Source organism: Pan troglodytes, chromosome X, assembly GCF_028858775.2.
Source record: "Pan troglodytes isolate AG18354 chromosome X, NHGRI_mPanTro3-v2.0_pri, whole genome shotgun sequence".
Taxonomy (NCBI): domain Eukaryota; kingdom Metazoa; phylum Chordata; class Mammalia; order Primates; family Hominidae; genus Pan; species Pan troglodytes.
The window spans coordinates 118,481,217-118,499,526 of NC_072421.2; the positions used below are offsets into that span (position 1 = coordinate 118,481,217).

The window sequence follows — 18,310 nt, forward strand, 5'->3', positions numbered from 1 at the left end:
AGCAAACAAAGGAGGAAAAAAACTGAGCAGGTGTATTTTCAAGAAATACCTGAAGCAAAACTGAGAAAGAGTCTCTTCCTAGTTCCCACATTAGGGCTCTCTTCATGGGAAGTATATGATTCAGAATTCCATGGAACAGTCTCCATATCCTTGGTTATCTGCCTGAGCCTGCTGCCTGTAGATGCAAACCCAACCAGGATGTCACATTCCCTATCTCTGGTGTATAGTTGGTGCCTAACTTTATCCCTAGATATCCCACCCATGATACCTGATCTTCTCCAAACCAGGAAGTTGGCACAATCCAGAATTTCAGATTTGCTTAGGGAAATGTGTTTTCTTTCTCCACCAGACTTCCTCTGTCAGTCAAGAAAAGTGCAAACTCATCACTAGGGACAGGGTGGGATAGGGGAGGGACCCAAGGCCATACAACCTGAAGAGATTACCATTTAATTTTGGGAGTAGCAGAGAACACCCCTGAAAAAAATGTCTAAAATTCTCCTTTACAGTCTGGCTCAAAACTCATCACCTCCAAGAAGCCTTCTTTTCTATATCTCCCCCCATCACTACCCTCACTAGAGGCTATCTTGAATTTACAGGGCTATGTGTAGACATTGTTTAGCTCCACCAAAAGCATAGGCCCCTTAAGGGGAATGTCTAGGCCTTCCTCAAGTTTCTAACACCCATGGTGTCTGTCACAAGGCAGGTATTTGGTAAATGTTTGTTAAATAAATCCCATGGGTTTTGGAATAACTGTTACCATTAATGTTATTTTTTTTTTCTACGTGCCTAGGTCTTGACTGTCTACATAGTACCTTCACATCCCTTTTTTCCTTGAATCCTCATCATGGTCTATGAGGTTTCTGCTCTCATGTAAGGGCCATCCATGATGCTGGATACACTGCTGTAGACATAAAAAAAAATCTTTATGTTTGGACAATGTGCTTTTTTTTTTTTTTTTTTTTTTTGGAGATGGAGTCTCACTCTGTCACCCAGGCTGGAGTGCAGTGGGGTGATCTCGGCTCACTGTAACCTTCGCCTCCCAGATTCAAGCGATTCTCCTGCCTCAGCCTTCTGAGTAGCTGGGATTACAGTTGTGCCCCACCGTGCCCAGCTAATTAAAATCTTTTTTTTTTTTTTTTTTTTTTTTGTAGAGACAGGGGTCTCACTATAATCCCCAGGCTGGACTTGAACTCCTGGACTCAGGGGATCTTCCCTTATCGGCCTCCCAAAGTGCTGAGATTACAGGTGTGAGCCACTGCACCCAGCCCTAAAACATCTATTTTTTTCTGATATGATATCTGCCTTTTTGATAATGCTAGGTTTTCAATTGACTGGATTTGATTTACTTTGCATTCCCATAGCAAACAGTTCATGTAGGTAGATGCCCCTTATCCAGGTAATCCTCGTGGCTATTTCACTCCTTCCTCCCTTTTCTCACAGTGGATCTCATTAGGTAATTATCAGTTTTAGAAATCTCCATTAAGAATTTCTTTTCCACAGTTAACAACAAAGCTCTGTTTTTATTTTATTTTAGTTTTTGACTCCTGATTTTATTATTCAATTTCTTTTTTTTCATTTAGTCTTCTGTGATTGGGAAGCCTTGCCTCCCAAGATCAGAGTCAGTTGGAGCTGGTTGTTGGAAGGGAGTGGGTTGGGGAACTGGGATGGGGGCAGGGAGACCCTGCTCTGCTGGTGGTCCTAGGTGGAGAAGAAGAATTATACTTCACAGAGCCTGCGGTGTGGTGGGAAGGGGATGAGGCAGGAGCAGCAAGCTGGGGAGATAGGACCCACCTCAGTCCCCAGCTTCATTTTCTTCTAATGTTTCCCCACTGGTGGCTTTCTCTGCAGTCTTGTAGGCCTTCTTCTTTTTTTTTTTTTTTTCTTTTTCTGGGTTTTTTGACTTGCAGAACTCTGGAGGAGAGCCTTTAGCTCTGCATCCTGGACTTCCATCTCAGACTTGTAGAGGTCAGGCTCGAAGGGACCACTGGTTATCTGCATAAGGCCATCGGGCATCAGCAGAACTATACATTTAAACTGGGCAACAAATTCACCTTCCTTCTCATAGAGAACATTAAATAGTTTGCACCAGTTCATGTTTGGTGCACTTCACCACACCAATCTGAGCCTTCTTCTCATCTTCAAATGCTCTTAAAGTAAACGGCATGGCATCAAAACACTTTTCCACCTCACTGAAGAAGGCATGTGAAGTTTTCATCTTCAGTCCGTGCTGTTTAGAGGGGTCTCATTTGTAAATAGTGGTTCTCTGTCCTGCATCCTTGCTCTTGCCCTCTCCTGAGCTGACGAGAACATCCACAGCATATACTTCATGTACCGCCAATTCCGCTTCTTCATGGTCCTTCTTCTTCTGGTCTGTGAGATTCTGGATAATGGTTTTTTCTCCATCGATGACATGCTGCTTCAACTGATGTGACAGCATACCTTCTATTGGCGTGCAGTTAAGTGAGTGGGCAGCTTTGTTCAGGGCTTCTGTCACTTGTGTGTTCTGGTTTCCAGGTTTGACCAGGCGTAGGACAGCTTCATCACAAAGGTGAATTGCCTTAATGACATCTGCTTTCCTCCCTGTTACTTGGGTCCCCTGAGCTACATCAACCACAAAAGTATGAGCTACATTAGCGATGAAGCCATCCACATGGACCCCAAGGTCAATTTTTACCAAGTCACCTTCCTTGAGAATATAATCCTGGTTGCTCTTCAAAGGGGAGAAGTGACATATAGAGTTATTTACTGAAATGCTGGTGGGAAAAGCAATACCTTTTTTCATTTCTATTTTTTTCTTGAAGATTTTCCCTATTTCTTCCATAATCATGGCATCATCTTTCTCACACAGGCTCAGTACCAACACACCTGAGCTAGATGCTTCTACCAAGGACCGAAGTACCTGGTTAGCGATGTCGCCCCCCCCATCTTATACTTGGTCACGACCAGGCCCTTGGCGATAGTTTGCTCCTGCTGCTTGTCCTTGCCCGACATCTTCCTACCACCATCACTGCAGCCTCGTTTTCTCTGAGCCGCCGCCTGTCTCCCTTCCCAGCCGCAGGCTGTGGTCAGAACCCCCTCGATCCTCGAGGAGAGGGCGAGCAAAATCGCGAGCAAGAAAGGGAGCGGGCAGGCAGGCGAGAGCAAAGCTCTGTTTTTAAATGAAGAAGTTTTCTTATTTCATTTTTAAATACCCAGAGGCTCATTCTGACAAGTTTTCAGCTTCTTTGTAGCTTCCTTGATCTTCGCAACATGACAAATACAATGGAACCTGTTCTGTAGTCCTTCCCTGTCTGTAACAGGGGGAAGGAAATCAAATAGGAGAGACAACTCAGAGCTGAAGGTTGTCAGAGAAATAAAGTGTTCTTAAGAGGTGGTGCTGCGAATAAAGGGCGTCCACGCAGGTGTGCCTGACCAAGCTGATGGCTTTCAGGTGCGCATTGATATTTGGTATGAGGGAGAAGGGCCATTGAAGAGGTTTTGCGTTTGAACACCTGGAGAGCAAAGAGAGGGGTGTGGTTGGGCGGGCAAGCAGAAGAGACAAGGTGATTGGTGGTTGCACTCTAGCCTGGGTCAGGGATGAAGTCCAAGTCCCATAGCAAGATGGGCTACTGGAACAAGTGCTTTTCAGAAGTAAGGGGCGCCACTATGCTCAGGTAACAAAGTGGCATGGAGGGAGGAAGGGAAAGGGGTTATAGGTCAGATATTGAGCCTGGCTCACCTGTAACATTTTCGGGGTTTAGAACAAGCGTTCAACTTGGGATCTACATACCATATGCCTAAATATTTGAAATGTTTAAATCAACAAATACAGCATGTTTTATTTAATGGTTTATCTCCTTCCATGACAAATGTAACTTCATAATGACCTCAAAGTCCAGGTTGGGTTCTAGAATTCTCAGACTCCTCTAAGTCCTGTCCAATGGTGTGGGAAGAACTGCTACCCTTCCCCCTCCCGCTTTGGAAATATTTCAGACCTACACAAAATTGTAGAAAACATTACTATAAACATCCATGTATCCACTATTCAGCTTAAGAAATATAACATTACAAATACAGTTGATGTCTGCTGTGGTGCCTTCTCTACTAGAATGCCCCTCCCTTTCTTCCTGAGAGGTAACCACCATCTCAAATGTTCTTGTCTTTTTTTTTTTTTTGAGACGGAGTCTCACTCTGTCACCCAGGCTGGAGTGCAGTGGCGCGATCTTGGCTCACTGCCGCCTCTGCCTCCCAGGTTCAAGCGATTCTCCTGCCTCAGCCTCCTGAGCAGCTGGGATTGTAGGTGTTCACCACCACACCTGGCTATTTTTTGTATTTTTAGTAGAGACGGGGTTTCACCATGTTGGCCAGGCCTGTCTCGAACTCCTGACCTCAGATGATCCACCCGCCTGAGGGTGGGATTACAGGGGTGACCCACTGTGCCCAGCCGCAAATATGCTTGTCTTTCGAATGCACACTTTTCTGTATGCTATTTGTATGCATCTCTTACATGCACACCTTTTAGTCTCTCTCTACTTACCCACAATCAATTTATGGTGGTCATTTTTATGTTTTCCTAGAAGTCATATACATGGTACTATGTTTGTATCCTTTTGGACCTGACTTTTTGCTTTATGCATTTTTCCCCTCTAGGCCTCAGCCCCTGTGAGTTCTACTTTCCTCCCCAGCCCAGCCCTTGCTGTCCCTTTCAGTTTACCTGAAACAAACCCAAGCTAGTGAATTAAGGCTGGTCTGACAGGAGGTGAAGCTCAACTTCTTCCTCTGTTGCTTGAAACCAGTGGTTCTCAAACTTTAGTGTTCATCAAAAGCTCTTAGAGGGCGTGTTAAAACACAGATTGCTGCCCCCACCCCCAGAGTTCCGATTCTGTAGTTCTTGGGTGGAGTCTGAGAATTCCCAGGTAATGCTGATGATGCTGTTTGGGAACCAAACTTTGAGAACCACTGCTTTAGATCAAAGGCTGGGCCCAAGCTCAGCAATACCATGTGGCCTCCAGGCAACCTGGGCCATCCATGAAGTTTTCTTCAAAACCATGCTCTAGAGCAGTATTGTCCAATAGACATATAATGTGATCTACATTGGGTAATTTTAAATGTTCTAGCAGCCTCATTAAAAAAATACACAGAAACCAACAAAAACTTTAATATTTTAATTCAAGTATTATTTCAATGTGTAATCAGTATAAAAAACATGAGTAAGGCTGGGCGTGGTGGCTCAACCTGTAATCCCAGCACTTTGAGAGACCGAGGTGGGTGGATCACAAGGTCAGGAGATCGAGCCCATCCTGGCTAACACGGTGAAACCCCGTCTCTACTGAAGATACAAAAAATTAGCTGGGCATGGTGGCAGGCGCTTATAGTCACAGATACTCGGGAGGCTGAGGCAGGAGAATTGCTAGAAGCTGGGAGGCGGAGGTTGCAGTGAGTTGAGACCACGCCACTGCACTCCAGCCTGGGTGACAGAGTGAGACTCAGTCTCAAAAAAAAAAAAAATTAGTAAGATATGCAATATTATTTTCACACTTACAGCACATATTAAATCAGACTAGCCATATGACAAGTGCTCAGTAGCCACAACACACAGCTCTAAAGATGAGCCCCATCTATCTCTTTTCAAAAATTGTTTTAAACTTGTCATTTTACTTGATTTTTGGCAGCAGTAAAAGAATTTCAAACAGTCTTACCAAGTGGTGGAAAGTAACACCTTTCAATGAAGGTATGGTGGGCCAAAACAAAGACTTAAAGGAGAGAGTTGAGTTAGGATTATTTATTGAAAAATCTTCCCACGTTTCAGTTTATTCATTTAAAACAAACTTTTATTTTTAACTTGAACAAACACTGTCACATACATCCATGAAAGTTAGATGTCACTGGATATCACTTTTGATGTAACGAACTTTGTAATGATATGTGTTAAAATTCCCACAGGCATCTGAAAAAAAAACAAAAACAATGAACAACAGAGTCTTCTTTTCCTCCCAACTGTGGGATGAAATGAGAGAAAATAAACAATAGTACAACATTAACCAGCACCAGTGACTTTCTAAATAGAAGAAAATGGCCAGCTCTGTGTATATCTGCAACATTTGTGTGCTATATCTTAAACAAGTACAGAAGCCCATCTTTTCCTTTTGTAACTCACGAGCTTGGATATCAGGGTGCTTGTGGAACTGAAGGTTTCAGTCAAATGATCACACCAACCTTGTCTGCCTAGCACTAGAAAAGCTTCTTGCTTTTGTTTTTACATGAGGGGCCATTCTGGCATTTAAATAAATCTCTCAAGCTTCAACAGCCTGTGCTGGTTCCACAAATGATACTCCCTTACCCTCCCAGACCCTTGGTTTCCATATCTACCATGTGGGAAAGAAGCCGTTACAAAATATACGGCTGTGAAAATGCAAAATAAATAAGAAAGAAAGAAAAATGTTAACCATTTAAATATACTCAAAGACAGATATACCTTAAGACTTCATTACCAATTCAGTGATAAACACACATTCTTTTCATCTGACTGTGACATAAAATACCAAAATATATAGCTAAATAAATATTTAGGTATTAGTCATTCATTGTGGTCCTACTTGAAATTCTTAGCTTTTTCCCATTTATAAGTAGTCACTTTGTAGAAGGCATTGAGTTGTCTCCTAGTTACTATGGGAGCCTGCATTTCTGTGGTCAAGTAATGAAGGCCCAACTAATGCGTGGCCCAGCCAAGTTAGCGGCTGTGTCTGGCAACTGTTTTCTACACAAATATTGGTCCTGGTAGTAGGTCTGATACATTTGCCACTTGTTAGTAGTCTTGCAGCTAGAGGACAAAAGACCTCAACATGAACGAATGAGTAGCCAAGAAGTATATTTCAGAACACACTGCAGTTCATATTACTAGGTACATGATTATTCTAGTAACATTTTAAGTAAGTTAAATTGAATATTTAAACTAATTTTAAACTTTATCTTACTTAATTTACTGAGAATTTTTGTTGTTGTTCAATAAAACTGTCAGCAACAGGTAAATGCCAGGAATAGTTGAGTGATTCTCAAAGCTATACACAGATACCTGGATTTTCTTGGCTTCTCCTCTGCTGCGTCTAGGTCCCTTTGGAGTTCTCTGCCTTGTTTTCCGCATCCTTCTCTTTTTCTTGTTCTTTCTCTTCCTCGCCTGCAGCATCTTGGGCTTCTTCATCCCACTTTTCGGGCTGAGATTTAGTGACTTCTTTAGGGAACAATAATACACACATTGGGACCAGACATTCACAGAAAATATAGCCCAATTTATAAGTAGCAGTGGCGTTCAGTTACTCCACCCTCAGGAGAAGCAGAATAGAGTTAAGTAAGAAAGGAATAGCTGGGCACCTTCCTACTGGTTTTCACAACAGTTCCATGGCCCTCACGTTGCTGCTGCTTGATCATTTCCACAGGGACACTGTATTTCCCTTTTTTCCAGTAAATCTCCCACCCAAAGCTGCTGATTATTTCTAGTTCTTTGGAGAAGAGATCTGAATCATCGGGTTTGATCTCATCCTACGGTGTTTTGGTCAGAACTTTGTTGGGAAAATATTTGTTGACCTCAAAAGACAAATTCTATGGTGAAGCTCATTGGTTCCTCACCCCCTGAATGTTTCATTTTTACCAAGTGCTCCTGTATCACTTCATCATTTGGGGGATCAACTTTCTACGAATCTTTACACTTTGAAAAGCCATGAACCAAAAAGCACGCCTGCCTCCCATTTGCCTGTTCTTTTCCTTCTGTTTCCTGCGGAGCTCCCTCCTGAACCCCTATCTACCCGGCCATTCATCTGCAGGCTCGCAAATGGCATCGATGATCTCAGATCTCCTATCAAATATAGGTTGGTAGAGGGCGACAAGTTTTCTCAAAACCATAGATGTCATTAGAGAATTGGGCTTCGACTCATTGGGACACATTCAGCCTTAATTTTCAGGAGGGCCCCGACTCCTGCTTCACCACCCGAGGCCCCGACCCCCCTTCACCACCCGCTTCACCAGCTGTGCCCGCGCCGCGGCCCTGCCCAGAGCCCTCGGACACATGGATCCCCGCTTCCCCGCTGCTGCCGCTAGCCCCCTTACCCTCGGGGGCCACGGGCTCCTCTGAGGTCGGTTCCTCTGCGGCCGGTTCCTCTGTGGCCTCCTCTGTGAGCTTCTCCTCTGCGGCCTCCTCTGGGGGTTTCTCCTCTGCGGCCTCCTCCGCGGGCTCCCTGGCCATCTCGGCCAGGTCAGCTGGCACTGCAGGCTCTGGGACCGACGCGGCCTCCTGGACCGACGCAGCCTCCTGCATCAGGCCCAGGCCCTCGCCTTCCCGGGCTGCAGCCCCTGCACCCAGCCTCTGGGACAGCAGCAGCAGGGGAGGGTGGTCCCAGAGGTTGGGCGCAGCAGCATGGGGCCCCACCATCAGGCGGCTGAGGTGACGGTTCGCTATCTGGATGTGGTTGTTGTGATAGAGGCGGCGGAGAACGGAGTGGACCAGGTACAGGAACACGAAGCCAATGCCCGCCGCCGGGTACCGACGGGTGGCCACCGCCAAGTCGAAGTTGGCCGCCTCGTTCCCCTCTTCCTCCTCCTCCTCTTCCTCCATCGCGGGCCCGATGTCTGAGTCCTCCTCGGCGCTCCCTCCCCGGGGGACTGCGGCCAGGCCTGCCGCCTGCTCACCCTCCTCCTCCCCGAGGCCTTCCACGGGCCCTGCCACTCCGACCACCTCGGCCGCAGGCACCATGTCGCTGCTGTCGGGGCCGGAGTCGCCGCCATCCTGGTTACCAGCTCCGGCCGCCTCGGCCTGTGCTCCCTCCTGGCTTACCGGGGCCTCCTGGTCCCCTTGGGTCGGGTTTCGGTCCCCTGTGGCAGACATGACACCAGCAGCGCCTCAACTGGGGTGGTGAGCGGGCTGAGGCGACGACGGTGAAGACGGTGACCACTGAGGTGGCTACGGCTGAGGGGAGGCGAGGAGCTGGCCGCTGAGAGAATAAGAGTCTCTCTCTTTATTGAGGGAATAAGAGTCTGTCTCAGAGGACACCCTAAGGTGGGAAGGGCAGGAAGCGAATCCTAGGAACCTCCCACCAAGGCTGGCCTGAGAGGACTTAGATATGGCGAGAAAGATTCTGGTTGGCAGGAGACAGGGGGCGGGACCGGAAGGGTCAACGAGGGGCTCTCAGTGAGCCCTAAGCTCATTTGCTGACAACTTCAGATTGACATGCTCTTTGTCCAATGAATGATCAAGGCACTTAAGCTCTAGGACAACTCAGAATCCAGAATCCAGAGCTTTTCCTTTTCTTTTTTTTATTTTTATTTTTTCAGACGGAGCCTTGCTCTGTTGCCCAGGCTGGAGTACAGTGGCATGATCTCAGCTCACTGCAATCCCCGCCTCCTGGGTTCCAGTGATTCTCCTGCGTCAGCCTCCTGAGTAGCTGGGACTATAGGGGCACGCCACCACGCCTGGCTAGTTATTGTATTTTTAGTAGAGACAGGGTTTCACCATGTTGGCCAGAATGGTTTCGATCTCCCGATCTTGTGATCCACCTACTTCGGCCTCCCAAAGTGCTGGGATTACAGGCGTGAGCCAGTGTGCCCGGCCGAGCTCCACCTTTTCTTTGAGGCCTTAGTGTCCAGGGCTACCCTTTAGGTCCACACAAGTCCTGCCCTTTTAATTTTATGATTATTAGCAACACTACAGTAGTCCCATGTGGAGGTACCCTGCAGATGGGAACTGCAAGGCGGTCACAGAGTTCACGTATTTCCACCTAGTAATGGCTCATGCCAGTAGAGATAGTGTCATAAAAATGTTATATAGTTCATAGCTAAGCAGTAGTGAAAACCTCCCAAGAGACATAAGAATTTCACTGAGTTAACGTAGTTAAAGCTACTTAGAAAAGAATGTGCAGAGTTGAAATGGATGCAGTCATCACTGAGTGTTGAGGTGGTAAATGACAGACACTGGAAGGTGTTTAATGAATCATGCCAAATTCCTTCAAACCTTGAAATAATGAAAAAAAAAAAAAAAAAAAAAAGGAGATACTCTTTTAAAAGGACCAGGTCATCTCATAAGAGGTAAGGATAAAAAAACCCAAAAGTGCCTAGGGGTGGTGGCTCACACCTGTAATTCAGTACTTTGGGAGGCCGAGGCATGCAGATCTCCTGAGGTCAGTAGTTCTAGACCAGCCTGACCAACATGGTAAAACCCTGTCTTTACTAAATTTACAAAAAACTTAGCTGGGTGTGGTGGTGCGTGCCTGTGGTCTCAGCTACTCGGAAGGGTTAGGCAGGAGAATTGCTGGAACCTGGAAGGTGGAGGATGCAGTGAGCCGAGATGGCACCACTGCACTCCAGGCTGGACGACAGAGCGAGACTCAGTCTCAAAAAAAAAAAAATTAGTAAGATCAGGCCCAGGCCCTCGCCCGCCCGGGCTGCGGCCCCTGCACCCAGCCTCCGGGGCAGCAGCAGCAGGGGGAGGTTGCCCCAGAGGTTGGGCGCAGCAGCGTGGGGCCCCACCATCAGGCGGCTGAGGCGACGGTTCTCTATGAAGATGTGGTCATTGTGAGAGAGGCGGTGGAGAAGGGAGTGGACCATGCCCAGGAGCACGAAGTGAATGCCCGCCGCCGGGTAGCGACGGGCGACCACCGCCAAGTCGAAGTTGGCCGCCTCGTTCCCCTCTTCCTCCTCCTCTTCCTCCGTCGCGGGCCCGATGTCCGAGTCCTCCTCGGCGCTCCCGCCCCGGGGGACTGCGGCCAGGCCTGCCGCCTGCTCACCCTCCTCCTCCCCGAGGCCTTCCACGGGCCCTGCCACTCCGACCACCTCGGCCGCAGGCACCATGTCGCTGCTGTCGGGGCTGGAGTCGCCGCCCCCCTGGTTACCAGCTCCGGCTGCCTCGGCCTGTGCTCCCTCCTGGCTTACCGGGGCCTCCTGGTCCCCTTGGGTCGGGTGTCGGTCCCCTGTGGCAGACATGACACCAGCAGCGCCTCAACTGGGGTGGCCAGCGGGCTGAGGCGACCACGGTGAAGACGGTGACCACTGAGGTGGCTACGGCTGAGGGGAGGCGAGGAGCTGGCCGCTGAGGGAATAAGAGTCTCTCTCTTTATTGAGGGAATAAGAGTCTGTCTCAGACGACACCCTAAGATGGGAAGGGCAGGGAGCGAATCCTAGAAACCTCCCACCAAGGCTGGCCTGAGAGGACTTAGACAAGGTGGGAAAGATTCTGGTTGGCAGGCGAAAGGGGGCGGGATGGGAAGGGTCAACGAGGGGCTCTCAGTGAGCCCTAAGCTCATTTGCTGAAAACTTCAGATCGACATGTTCTATGTCCAGTGAGTGATCAAGGCCCTTAAGCTCTAGAACTGAGAATCCAGAATCCAGAGCTTTTTCTTTTCTTTTCATAGTCTTGCTCTGTTGCCCAGGCTGGAGTGCAGTGGCAAGATCTCGGCTCACTGCAATCCCCGCCTCCTGGGTTCCAGTGATTCTCCTGCCTCAGCCTCCTGAGTAGCTGGGACTACAGGTACATGCCACCACGCCTGGCTAGGTTTTGTATTTTTAGTAGAGACAGGGTTTCACCATGTTGGCCAGGATGGTCTCGATCTCCTGACCTTGTGATCCACCTGCCTCAGCCTCCCAAAGTGCTTGGATTACAGGCGTGAGCCACCGTGCCAGGCCGAGCTCTACCTTTTCTATGAGGCCTTAGTGTCCAAGGCTACCCCTTTAGGTCCACACAAGTCCTGCCCTTTTAATTTTATGATTATTAGCAACACTATAGTAGTCCCCTGTGGAGGCACCCTGGAGCATGGGAACTGCAAGGTGGTCACAGAGTTCACTTATTTCCACCTAGTAATGGCTCATGCCAGTAGAGATAGTGTCATAAAAATGTTATATAGTTCATAGCTAAGCAGTTGTGTAAACCTCCCAAGAAGAGACGTAAGAACTTCAGTGATTTAACGTAGTTAAAGCTACTTAGAAAAGAATGTGCAGAGTTGAAATGGATGCAGTCATCACTGAGTGTTGAGGTGGTAAATGACAGACACTGGAAGGTGTTTAATGAATCCTGCCAAATTCACTTCAAACCTCCAAATAATGGGGAAAAAAAGAGATACTTTTTTTTTAAAAGGACCAGGTCATCTCATAAGAGCTAAGCATCAAAAACACCAAAAGTGCCTGGGGGTGGTGGCTCACGCCTGTAATCCAGCACTTTGGGAGGCCGCACTTTGGGAGGCCGAGGCAGGCAGATCACCTGAGGTCAGTAGTTCGAGACCAGCATGACCAATATGGTAAAACCCTGTCTCTACTAAAAATACAAAAAATTAGCTGGACATGGTGGTGCGCGCCTGTAGTCCCAGCTACTCGGAAGGGTGAGGCAGGAAATTTGCTGGAGCCTGGGAGGTGGAGGTTGCAGTGAGCCAAGCTGGCCCCACTGCACTCCAGCCTGGGTGACAGAGCGAGACTCAGTTTCAAAAAAAAAAAAAAATTAGTAATGTATGCAATATTATTTTCACACTTGCAGCACATATTAAATCACACTAGCCATATTACAAGCGCTCAGTAGTCACAACACACAGCTCTAAAGATGAGCCCCATCTCTCTCTTTTCAAAAATTGTTTTAAACTTGTCATTTTACTTGATTTTTGGCTGCAGTGAAAGAATTTCAAACAGTCTTACCAAATGGCGGAAAGTAATATCTTTCAATGAAGGTATGGTGGGCCAAAACAAAGACGTAAAGGAGAGATTTGAGTTAAGATTACTTATTGAAAAATCTTCCCACGTTTCAGTTTATTCATTTAAAACAAACTTTTATTTTTTAACTTGAACACTGTCACATACATCCATGAAAGTTAGATGTCACTGGGTATCACTTTTGATGCAACGAACTTTGTAATGATATGTGTTACAATTCCCACAGGCATCTGGAGAAAAGGATAAAAACAATGAACAACAGAGTCTTCTTTCTTTTCCTCCCAACTGTGGGATGAAATGAGAGATGATAAACAATAGTACAACATTAACCAGCACCAGTGACTTTCTAAATAGAAGAAAATGGCCAGCTCTGTGTATATCTGCAACATTTGTGCGCTATATCTTAAACAAGTACAGAAGCCCATCTTTTCCTTTTGTAACTCACGGGCTTGGATATCAGGGTGCTTGTGGAACTGAAGGTTTCAGTCAAATGATCACACCAACCTTGTCTGCCTAGCACTAGAAAAGCTTCTTGCTTTTGTTTTTACATGAGGGGCCATTCTGGCATTTAAATAAATCTCTCAAGCGTCAACAGCCTGTGCTGGTTCCACAAATAATACTCCCTTACCCTCCCAGACCCTTGGTTTCCGTATCTACCATGTGGGAAAGAAGCCGTTACAAAATATACGGCTGTGAAAATGCAAAATAAATAAATAAATAAGGAAGTAAGAAGGAAAAATGTTAACCATTTAAATACACTCAAAGATGGATATACCTTAAGACTTCATGACCAATTCAGTGATAATCACACATTCTTTTCATCTGACTGCGACATAAAATACCAAAATATATAGCTAAATAAATATTTAGGTATTAGTCATTCATTGTGGTCCTACTTGAAATTCTTAGCTTTTTGCTATTTTTAAGTAGTCACTTTGTAAAAGGCATTGAGTTGTCTCCTAGTTACTATGGGAGCCGGCATTTCTGCGGTCAAGTAATGAAGGCCCAACTAATGCGTGGCCCAGCCAAGTTAGCGGCTGTGTCTGGCAACTGTTTTCTACACAAATATTGGTCTTGGTAGTAGGTCTGATACATTTGCCACTTGTTAGTAGTCTTGCAGCTAGAGGACAAAAGACCTCAACACGAGCAAATGAGTAGCCAAGAAGTATATTTCAGAACACACTGCAGTTCATATTACTAGGTACGTGAATATTCTCGTAACATTTTAAGTAAGTTAAATTGAATTTTTAAACTAATTTTAAACTTTTTCTTACTTAACTTACTGAGAATTTTTGTTGTTGTTCAATAAAACTGTCAGCAACAGGTAAATGCCAGGAATAGTTGAGTGATTCTCAAAGCTATACACAGATACCTGGATTTTCTTGGCTTCTCCTCTGCTGCGTCTAGGTCCCTTTGGAGTTCTTCACCTTGTTTTCCGCATCCTTCTCTTTTTCTCGTTCTTTCTCTTCCTCGCCTGCAGCATCTTGGGCCTCTTCATCCCACTTTTCGGGCTGAGATTTAGTGACTTCTTTAGGGAAGAATAATACACACATGGGGACCAGACATTCACAGAAAATACAGCCCAATTTATAATTAGCAGTGGCATTCAGCTACTCCACCCTCAGGAGAAGCAGGATAGAGTTAAGTAAGAAAGGAATAGCTGGGCACCTTCCTACTGGTTTTCACAACAGTTCCATGGCCCTCACGTTGCTGCTGCTTGATCATTTCCACAGGGACACTGTATTTCCCTTTTTTCCAGTAAATCTCCCACCCAAAGCTGCTGATTATTTCTAGTTCTTTGGAGAAGAAGAGATCTGAATCATCGGGTCTGATCTCATTCTACGGTGTTTTGGTCAGAACTTTGTTGACCTCAAAAGACAAATTCTATGGTGAAGCTCATTGGTTCCTCACCCCCCTGAATGCTTCATTTTTACCAAGTGCTCCTGCATCACTTCATCATTTGGGGGATCAACTTTCTACGAATCTTTACACTTTGAAAAGCCATGAACTAAAAGGGATGCCTGCCATTTGCCTGTTCTTTTCCTTGGCGCATCCCTTCTGTTTCCTGCGGAGCTCCCTCCTGAACCCCTATCTACCCGGCCATTCATCTGCGGGCTCACAAATGGCACCGATGATCTCAGATCTCCTATCAAATATAGGTTGGTAGAGGGCGACAAGTTTTCTCAAAACCACAGATGTCGTTAGAGAATTGGGCTTCGACTCACTGGGACACATTCTGCCTTAAGTTTCAGGAGGGCCCCGACTCCTGCTTCACCACCCGAGGCCCCGACCCCCCTTCACCACCCGCTTCACCAGCTGTGCCCGCACCGCGGCCCTGCCTAGAACCCTGGGACACACGGGTCCCCGCCTCCCCGCTGCTGCCGCTAGCCCGTTCCTTACCCTCTGGGGCCGTGGCCTCCTGTGCGGTCGGTTCCTCTGCGTCTGGTTCCTCTGTGGCCTCCTCTGAGAGCTTCTCCTCTGCGGCCTCCTCCGCGGGCTCCTCTGCGGCCTCCTCCGCGGGCTCCCTGGCCATCTCGGCCAGGTCAGCTGGCACTGCAGGCTCTGGGACCGATGCGGCCTCCTGGATCAGGCCCAGGCCCTCGCCCGCCCGGGCTGCGGCCCCTGCACCCAGCCTCCGGGGCAGCAGCAGCAGGGGGAGGTTGCCCCAGAGGTTGGGCGCAGCAGCGTGGGGCCCCACCATCAGGCGGCTGAGGCGACGGTTCTCTATGAAGATGTGGTCATTGTGAGAGAGGCGGTGGAGAAGGGAGTGGACCATGCCCAGGAGCACGAAGTGAATGCCCGCCGCCGGGTAGCGACGGGCGACCACCGCCAAGTCGAAGTTGGCCGCCTCGTTCCCCTCTTCCTCCTCCTCTTCCTCCGTCGCGGGCCCGATGTCCGAGTCCTCCTCGGCGCTCCCGCCCCGGGGGACTGCGGCCAGGCCTGCCGCCTGCTCACCCTCCTCCTCCCCGAGGCCTTCCACGGGCCCTGCCACTCCGACCACCTCGGCCGCAGGCACCATGTCGCTGCTGTCGGGGCCGGAGTCGCCGCCCTCCTGGTTACCAGCTCCGGCCGCCTCGGCCTGTGCTCCCTCCTGGCTTACCGGGGCCTCCTGGTCCCCTTGGGTCGGGTGTCGGTCCCCTGTGGCAGACATGACACCAGCAGCGCCTCAACTGGGGTGGCCAGCGGGCTGAGGCGACCACGGTGAAGACGGTGACCACTGAGGTGGCTACGGCTGAGGGGAGGCGAGGAGCTGGCCGCTGAGGGAATAAGAGTCTCTCTCTTTATTGAGGGAATAAGAGTCTGTCTCAGACGACACCCTAAGATGGGAAGGGCAGGGAGCGAATCCTAGAAACCTCCCACCAAGGCTGGCCTGAGAGGACTTAGACAAGGTGGGAAAGATTCTGGTTGGCAGGCGAAAGGGGGCGGGATGGGAAGGGTCAACGAGGGGCTCTCAGTGAGCCCTAAGCTCATTTGCTGAAAACTTCAGATCGACATGTTCTATGTCCAGTGAGTGATCAAGGCCCTTAAGCTCTAGAACTGAGAATCCAGAATCCAGAGCTTTTTCTTTTCTTTTCATAGTCTTGCTCTGTTGCCCAGGCTGGAGTGCAGTGGCAAGATCTCGGCTCACTGCAATCCCCGCCTCCTGGGTTCCAGTGATTCTCCTGCCTCAGCCTCCTGAGTAGCTGGGACTACAGGTACATGCCACCACGCCTGGCTAGGTTTTGTATTTTTAGTAGAGACAGGGTTTCACCATGTTGGCCAGGATGGTCTCGATCTCCTGACCTTGTGATCCACCTGCCTCAGCCTCCCAAAGTGCTTGGATTACAGGCGTGAGCCACCGTGCCAGGCCGAGCTCTACCTTTTCTATGAGGCCTTAGTGTCCAAGGCTACCCCTTTAGGTCCACACAAGTCCTGCCCTTTTAATTTTATGATTATTAGCAACACTATAGTAGTCCCCTGTGGAGGCACCCTGGAGCATGGGAACTGCAAGGTGGTCACAGAGTTCACTTATTTCCACCTAGTAATGGCTCATGCCAGTAGAGATAGTGTCATAAAAATGTTATATAGTTCGTAGCTAAGCAGTTGTGTAAACCTCCCAAGAAGAGACGTAAGAACTTCAGTGATTTAACGTAGTTAAAGCTACTTAGAAAAGAATGTGCAGAGTTGAAATGGATGCAGTCATCACTGAGTGTTGAGGTGGTAAATGACAGACACTGGAAGGTGTTTAATGAATCCTGCCAAATTCACTTCAAACCTCCAAATAATGGGGAAAAAAAGAGATACTTTTTTTTAAAAGGACCAGGTCATCTCATAAGAGCTAAGCATCAAAAACACCAAAAGTGCCTGGGGGTGGTGGCTCACGCCTGTAATCCAGCACTTTGGGAGGCCGCACTTTGGGAGGCCGAGGCAGGCAGATCACCTGAGGTCAGTAGTTCGAGACCAGCATGACCAATATGGTAAAACCCTGTCTCTACTAAAAATACAAAAAATTAGCTGGACATGGTGGTGCGTACCTGTAGTCCCAGCTACTCGGAAGGGTGAGGCAGGAAATTTGCTGGAGCCTGGGAGGTGGAGGTTGCAGTGAGCCAAGATGGCCCCACTGCACTCCAGCCTGGGTGACAGAGTGAGACTCAGTCTCAAAATAATTAAAAAAAAGAAACTAAACAAAACACCAAAAGGACAGGCTTCCTAGTTTATTTCAAGCAACAGCCCAAGGCTTTTTGTTGATTTCAAAACCCGCTTAATGAAGATTCAAGTTGTAAGTAATTCTGAACATTTTGGAGAAATCAACTGTTATTTTGTGTTCATTCTATGAAATTTTTTGTCACACTACAACTACTCTCTGAAAAAAAATTGCAGGTAGCATATTTCATGTATTAAATTGAGCAATATTAGTACCATTAAATCTCAGCAAGTTGAGCAGGTCGTTGTTGTTCCTTTCATCAACTCAGTCAAATTTCAGTGCTTCTATTTTTCTCTAGTTTCATCTAAAAAAGGGGCATGATGCTGTCACAAGTCATTGGTTTAAATCTGGAAGACAATGTGGAAAATTTCTAATCCAAAGTACTCACTATTAAGACAGCAAAACCTAGGCAGAACCCCAGTCTGAGGTCTGGAGTTGCTTTAATATTTGCTTCCTGATGCGATGTTTGGAAAGTTATTTATTTCTATGCCTCAGTTTTATCATTTGTGAAGTTAAGATAATGATTCTCTAGCTACCTCCCAAGGTTGATCTGAGAATCAAGTAAGATAATGGGATGAAAACCCTTTTTGTGCTGTAAAATACTATACATGTATATGATTACATCAAAAATAATTTTTCCCTGTTCTTAAATTATTGGAGAGAAGCTGTCAGGTATATTTGGCCCTCTGTATCCATGGATTCTGCATGTGTGGATTCAACTAACTGGATCAAAAATATTCAGAATTTGCATATGCACTGAACATGTACAGACTTTCTTTGTGTCATTATTCCCTAAACAATATAGTATAACAACTATTTAGATAGCATTTACATTGTATTAGGTATTACAAATAATCTAGAGATAATTTAAAGTATACATGATAATGTGCATAGGTTATATGCAAATATTATGCCATTTTATATCTGGAACTTGGGCATCTGCAGATTTTGGTATCTGCAGGAGGTCTTGGA

At 47.2% G+C, this 18,310-nt stretch overlaps 3 protein-coding genes and 1 pseudogene across 4 annotated transcripts; all 4 read right to left on the minus strand.

Annotated features, from left to right (window-relative positions):
• Nucleotides 1-1,726: 1,726 nt before the first annotated feature.
• LOC465838 (proliferation-associated protein 2G4-like) lies at nucleotides 1,727-2,991 on the minus strand (annotated as a pseudogene).
• Nucleotides 2,992-5,788: 2,797 nt separating this feature from the next.
• On the minus strand, nucleotides 5,789-9,385 carry LOC465839 (cancer/testis antigen family 47 member B1). Of its 2 annotated transcripts, none has more exons than XM_016942848.2 (3): nucleotides 8,080-9,385; nucleotides 7,052-7,204; nucleotides 5,789-5,926 (listed from the first exon to the last, which is right to left on the minus strand). In XM_016942848.2, the coding sequence occupies exons 1-2, from the start codon at nucleotides 8,852-8,854 to the stop codon at nucleotides 7,083-7,085; spliced, it is 897 nt and encodes a 298-aa protein (XP_016798337.1). In that variant the 5' UTR covers nucleotides 8,855-9,385; the 3' UTR covers nucleotides 5,789-5,926; nucleotides 7,052-7,082. The 2 variants fall into 2 exon arrangements, with proteins under 2 accessions (XP_016798337.1, XP_531326.2); XM_531326.5 differs by having other exon boundaries at nucleotides 7,052-7,207; nucleotides 8,080-9,381.
• Nucleotides 8,930-11,493, minus strand: LOC112206860 (cancer/testis antigen 47A). Its single transcript, XM_024353152.3, has 2 exons — nucleotides 10,350-11,493; nucleotides 8,930-8,982 (listed from the first exon to the last, which is right to left on the minus strand). Exons 1-2 carry the CDS (start codon nucleotides 10,942-10,944, stop codon nucleotides 8,930-8,932), a joined length of 648 nt encoding a protein of 215 aa, XP_024208920.3. The 5' UTR covers nucleotides 10,945-11,493.
• Nucleotides 11,494-12,749: 1,256 nt separating this feature from the next.
• On the minus strand, nucleotides 12,750-16,388 carry LOC738115 (cancer/testis antigen 47A). The gene is made up of 3 exons (XM_016942813.3): nucleotides 15,055-16,388; nucleotides 14,027-14,182; nucleotides 12,750-12,884 (listed from the first exon to the last, which is right to left on the minus strand). The coding sequence occupies exons 1-2, from the start codon at nucleotides 15,803-15,805 to the stop codon at nucleotides 14,058-14,060; spliced, it is 876 nt and encodes a 291-aa protein (XP_016798302.1). The 5' UTR covers nucleotides 15,806-16,388; the 3' UTR covers nucleotides 12,750-12,884; nucleotides 14,027-14,057.
• Between the last annotated feature and the right edge of the window lie 1,922 nt (nucleotides 16,389-18,310).

Bases quoted from the DNA above. Each gene is read 5' to 3' on its own strand.
- LOC465839 (XM_531326.5), bottom strand. From the start codon at position 8,854: ATGTCTGCCACAGGGGACCGAAACCCGACCCAAGGGGACCAGGAGGCC. The intron at 7,208-8,079 runs GTAAGGGGGCTA...TGTTCCCTAAAG, and splicing joins GGAGCCCGTGGCCCCCGAGG to AAGTCACTAAATCTCAGCCC.
- LOC112206860 (XM_024353152.3), bottom strand. From the start codon at position 10,944: ATGTCTGCCACAGGGGACCGACACCCGACCCAAGGGGACCAGGAGGCC. The intron at 8,983-10,349 runs GTCTCGCTCTGT...CCCTCAATAAAG, and splicing joins TTTTTTTTTTTTGAGACTGA to AGAGAGACTCTTATTCTCTC.
- LOC738115 (XM_016942813.3), bottom strand. From the start codon at position 15,805: ATGTCTGCCACAGGGGACCGACACCCGACCCAAGGGGACCAGGAGGCC. The intron at 14,183-15,054 runs GTAAGGAACGGG...TCTTCCCTAAAG, and splicing joins GGAGGCCACGGCCCCAGAGG to AAGTCACTAAATCTCAGCCC.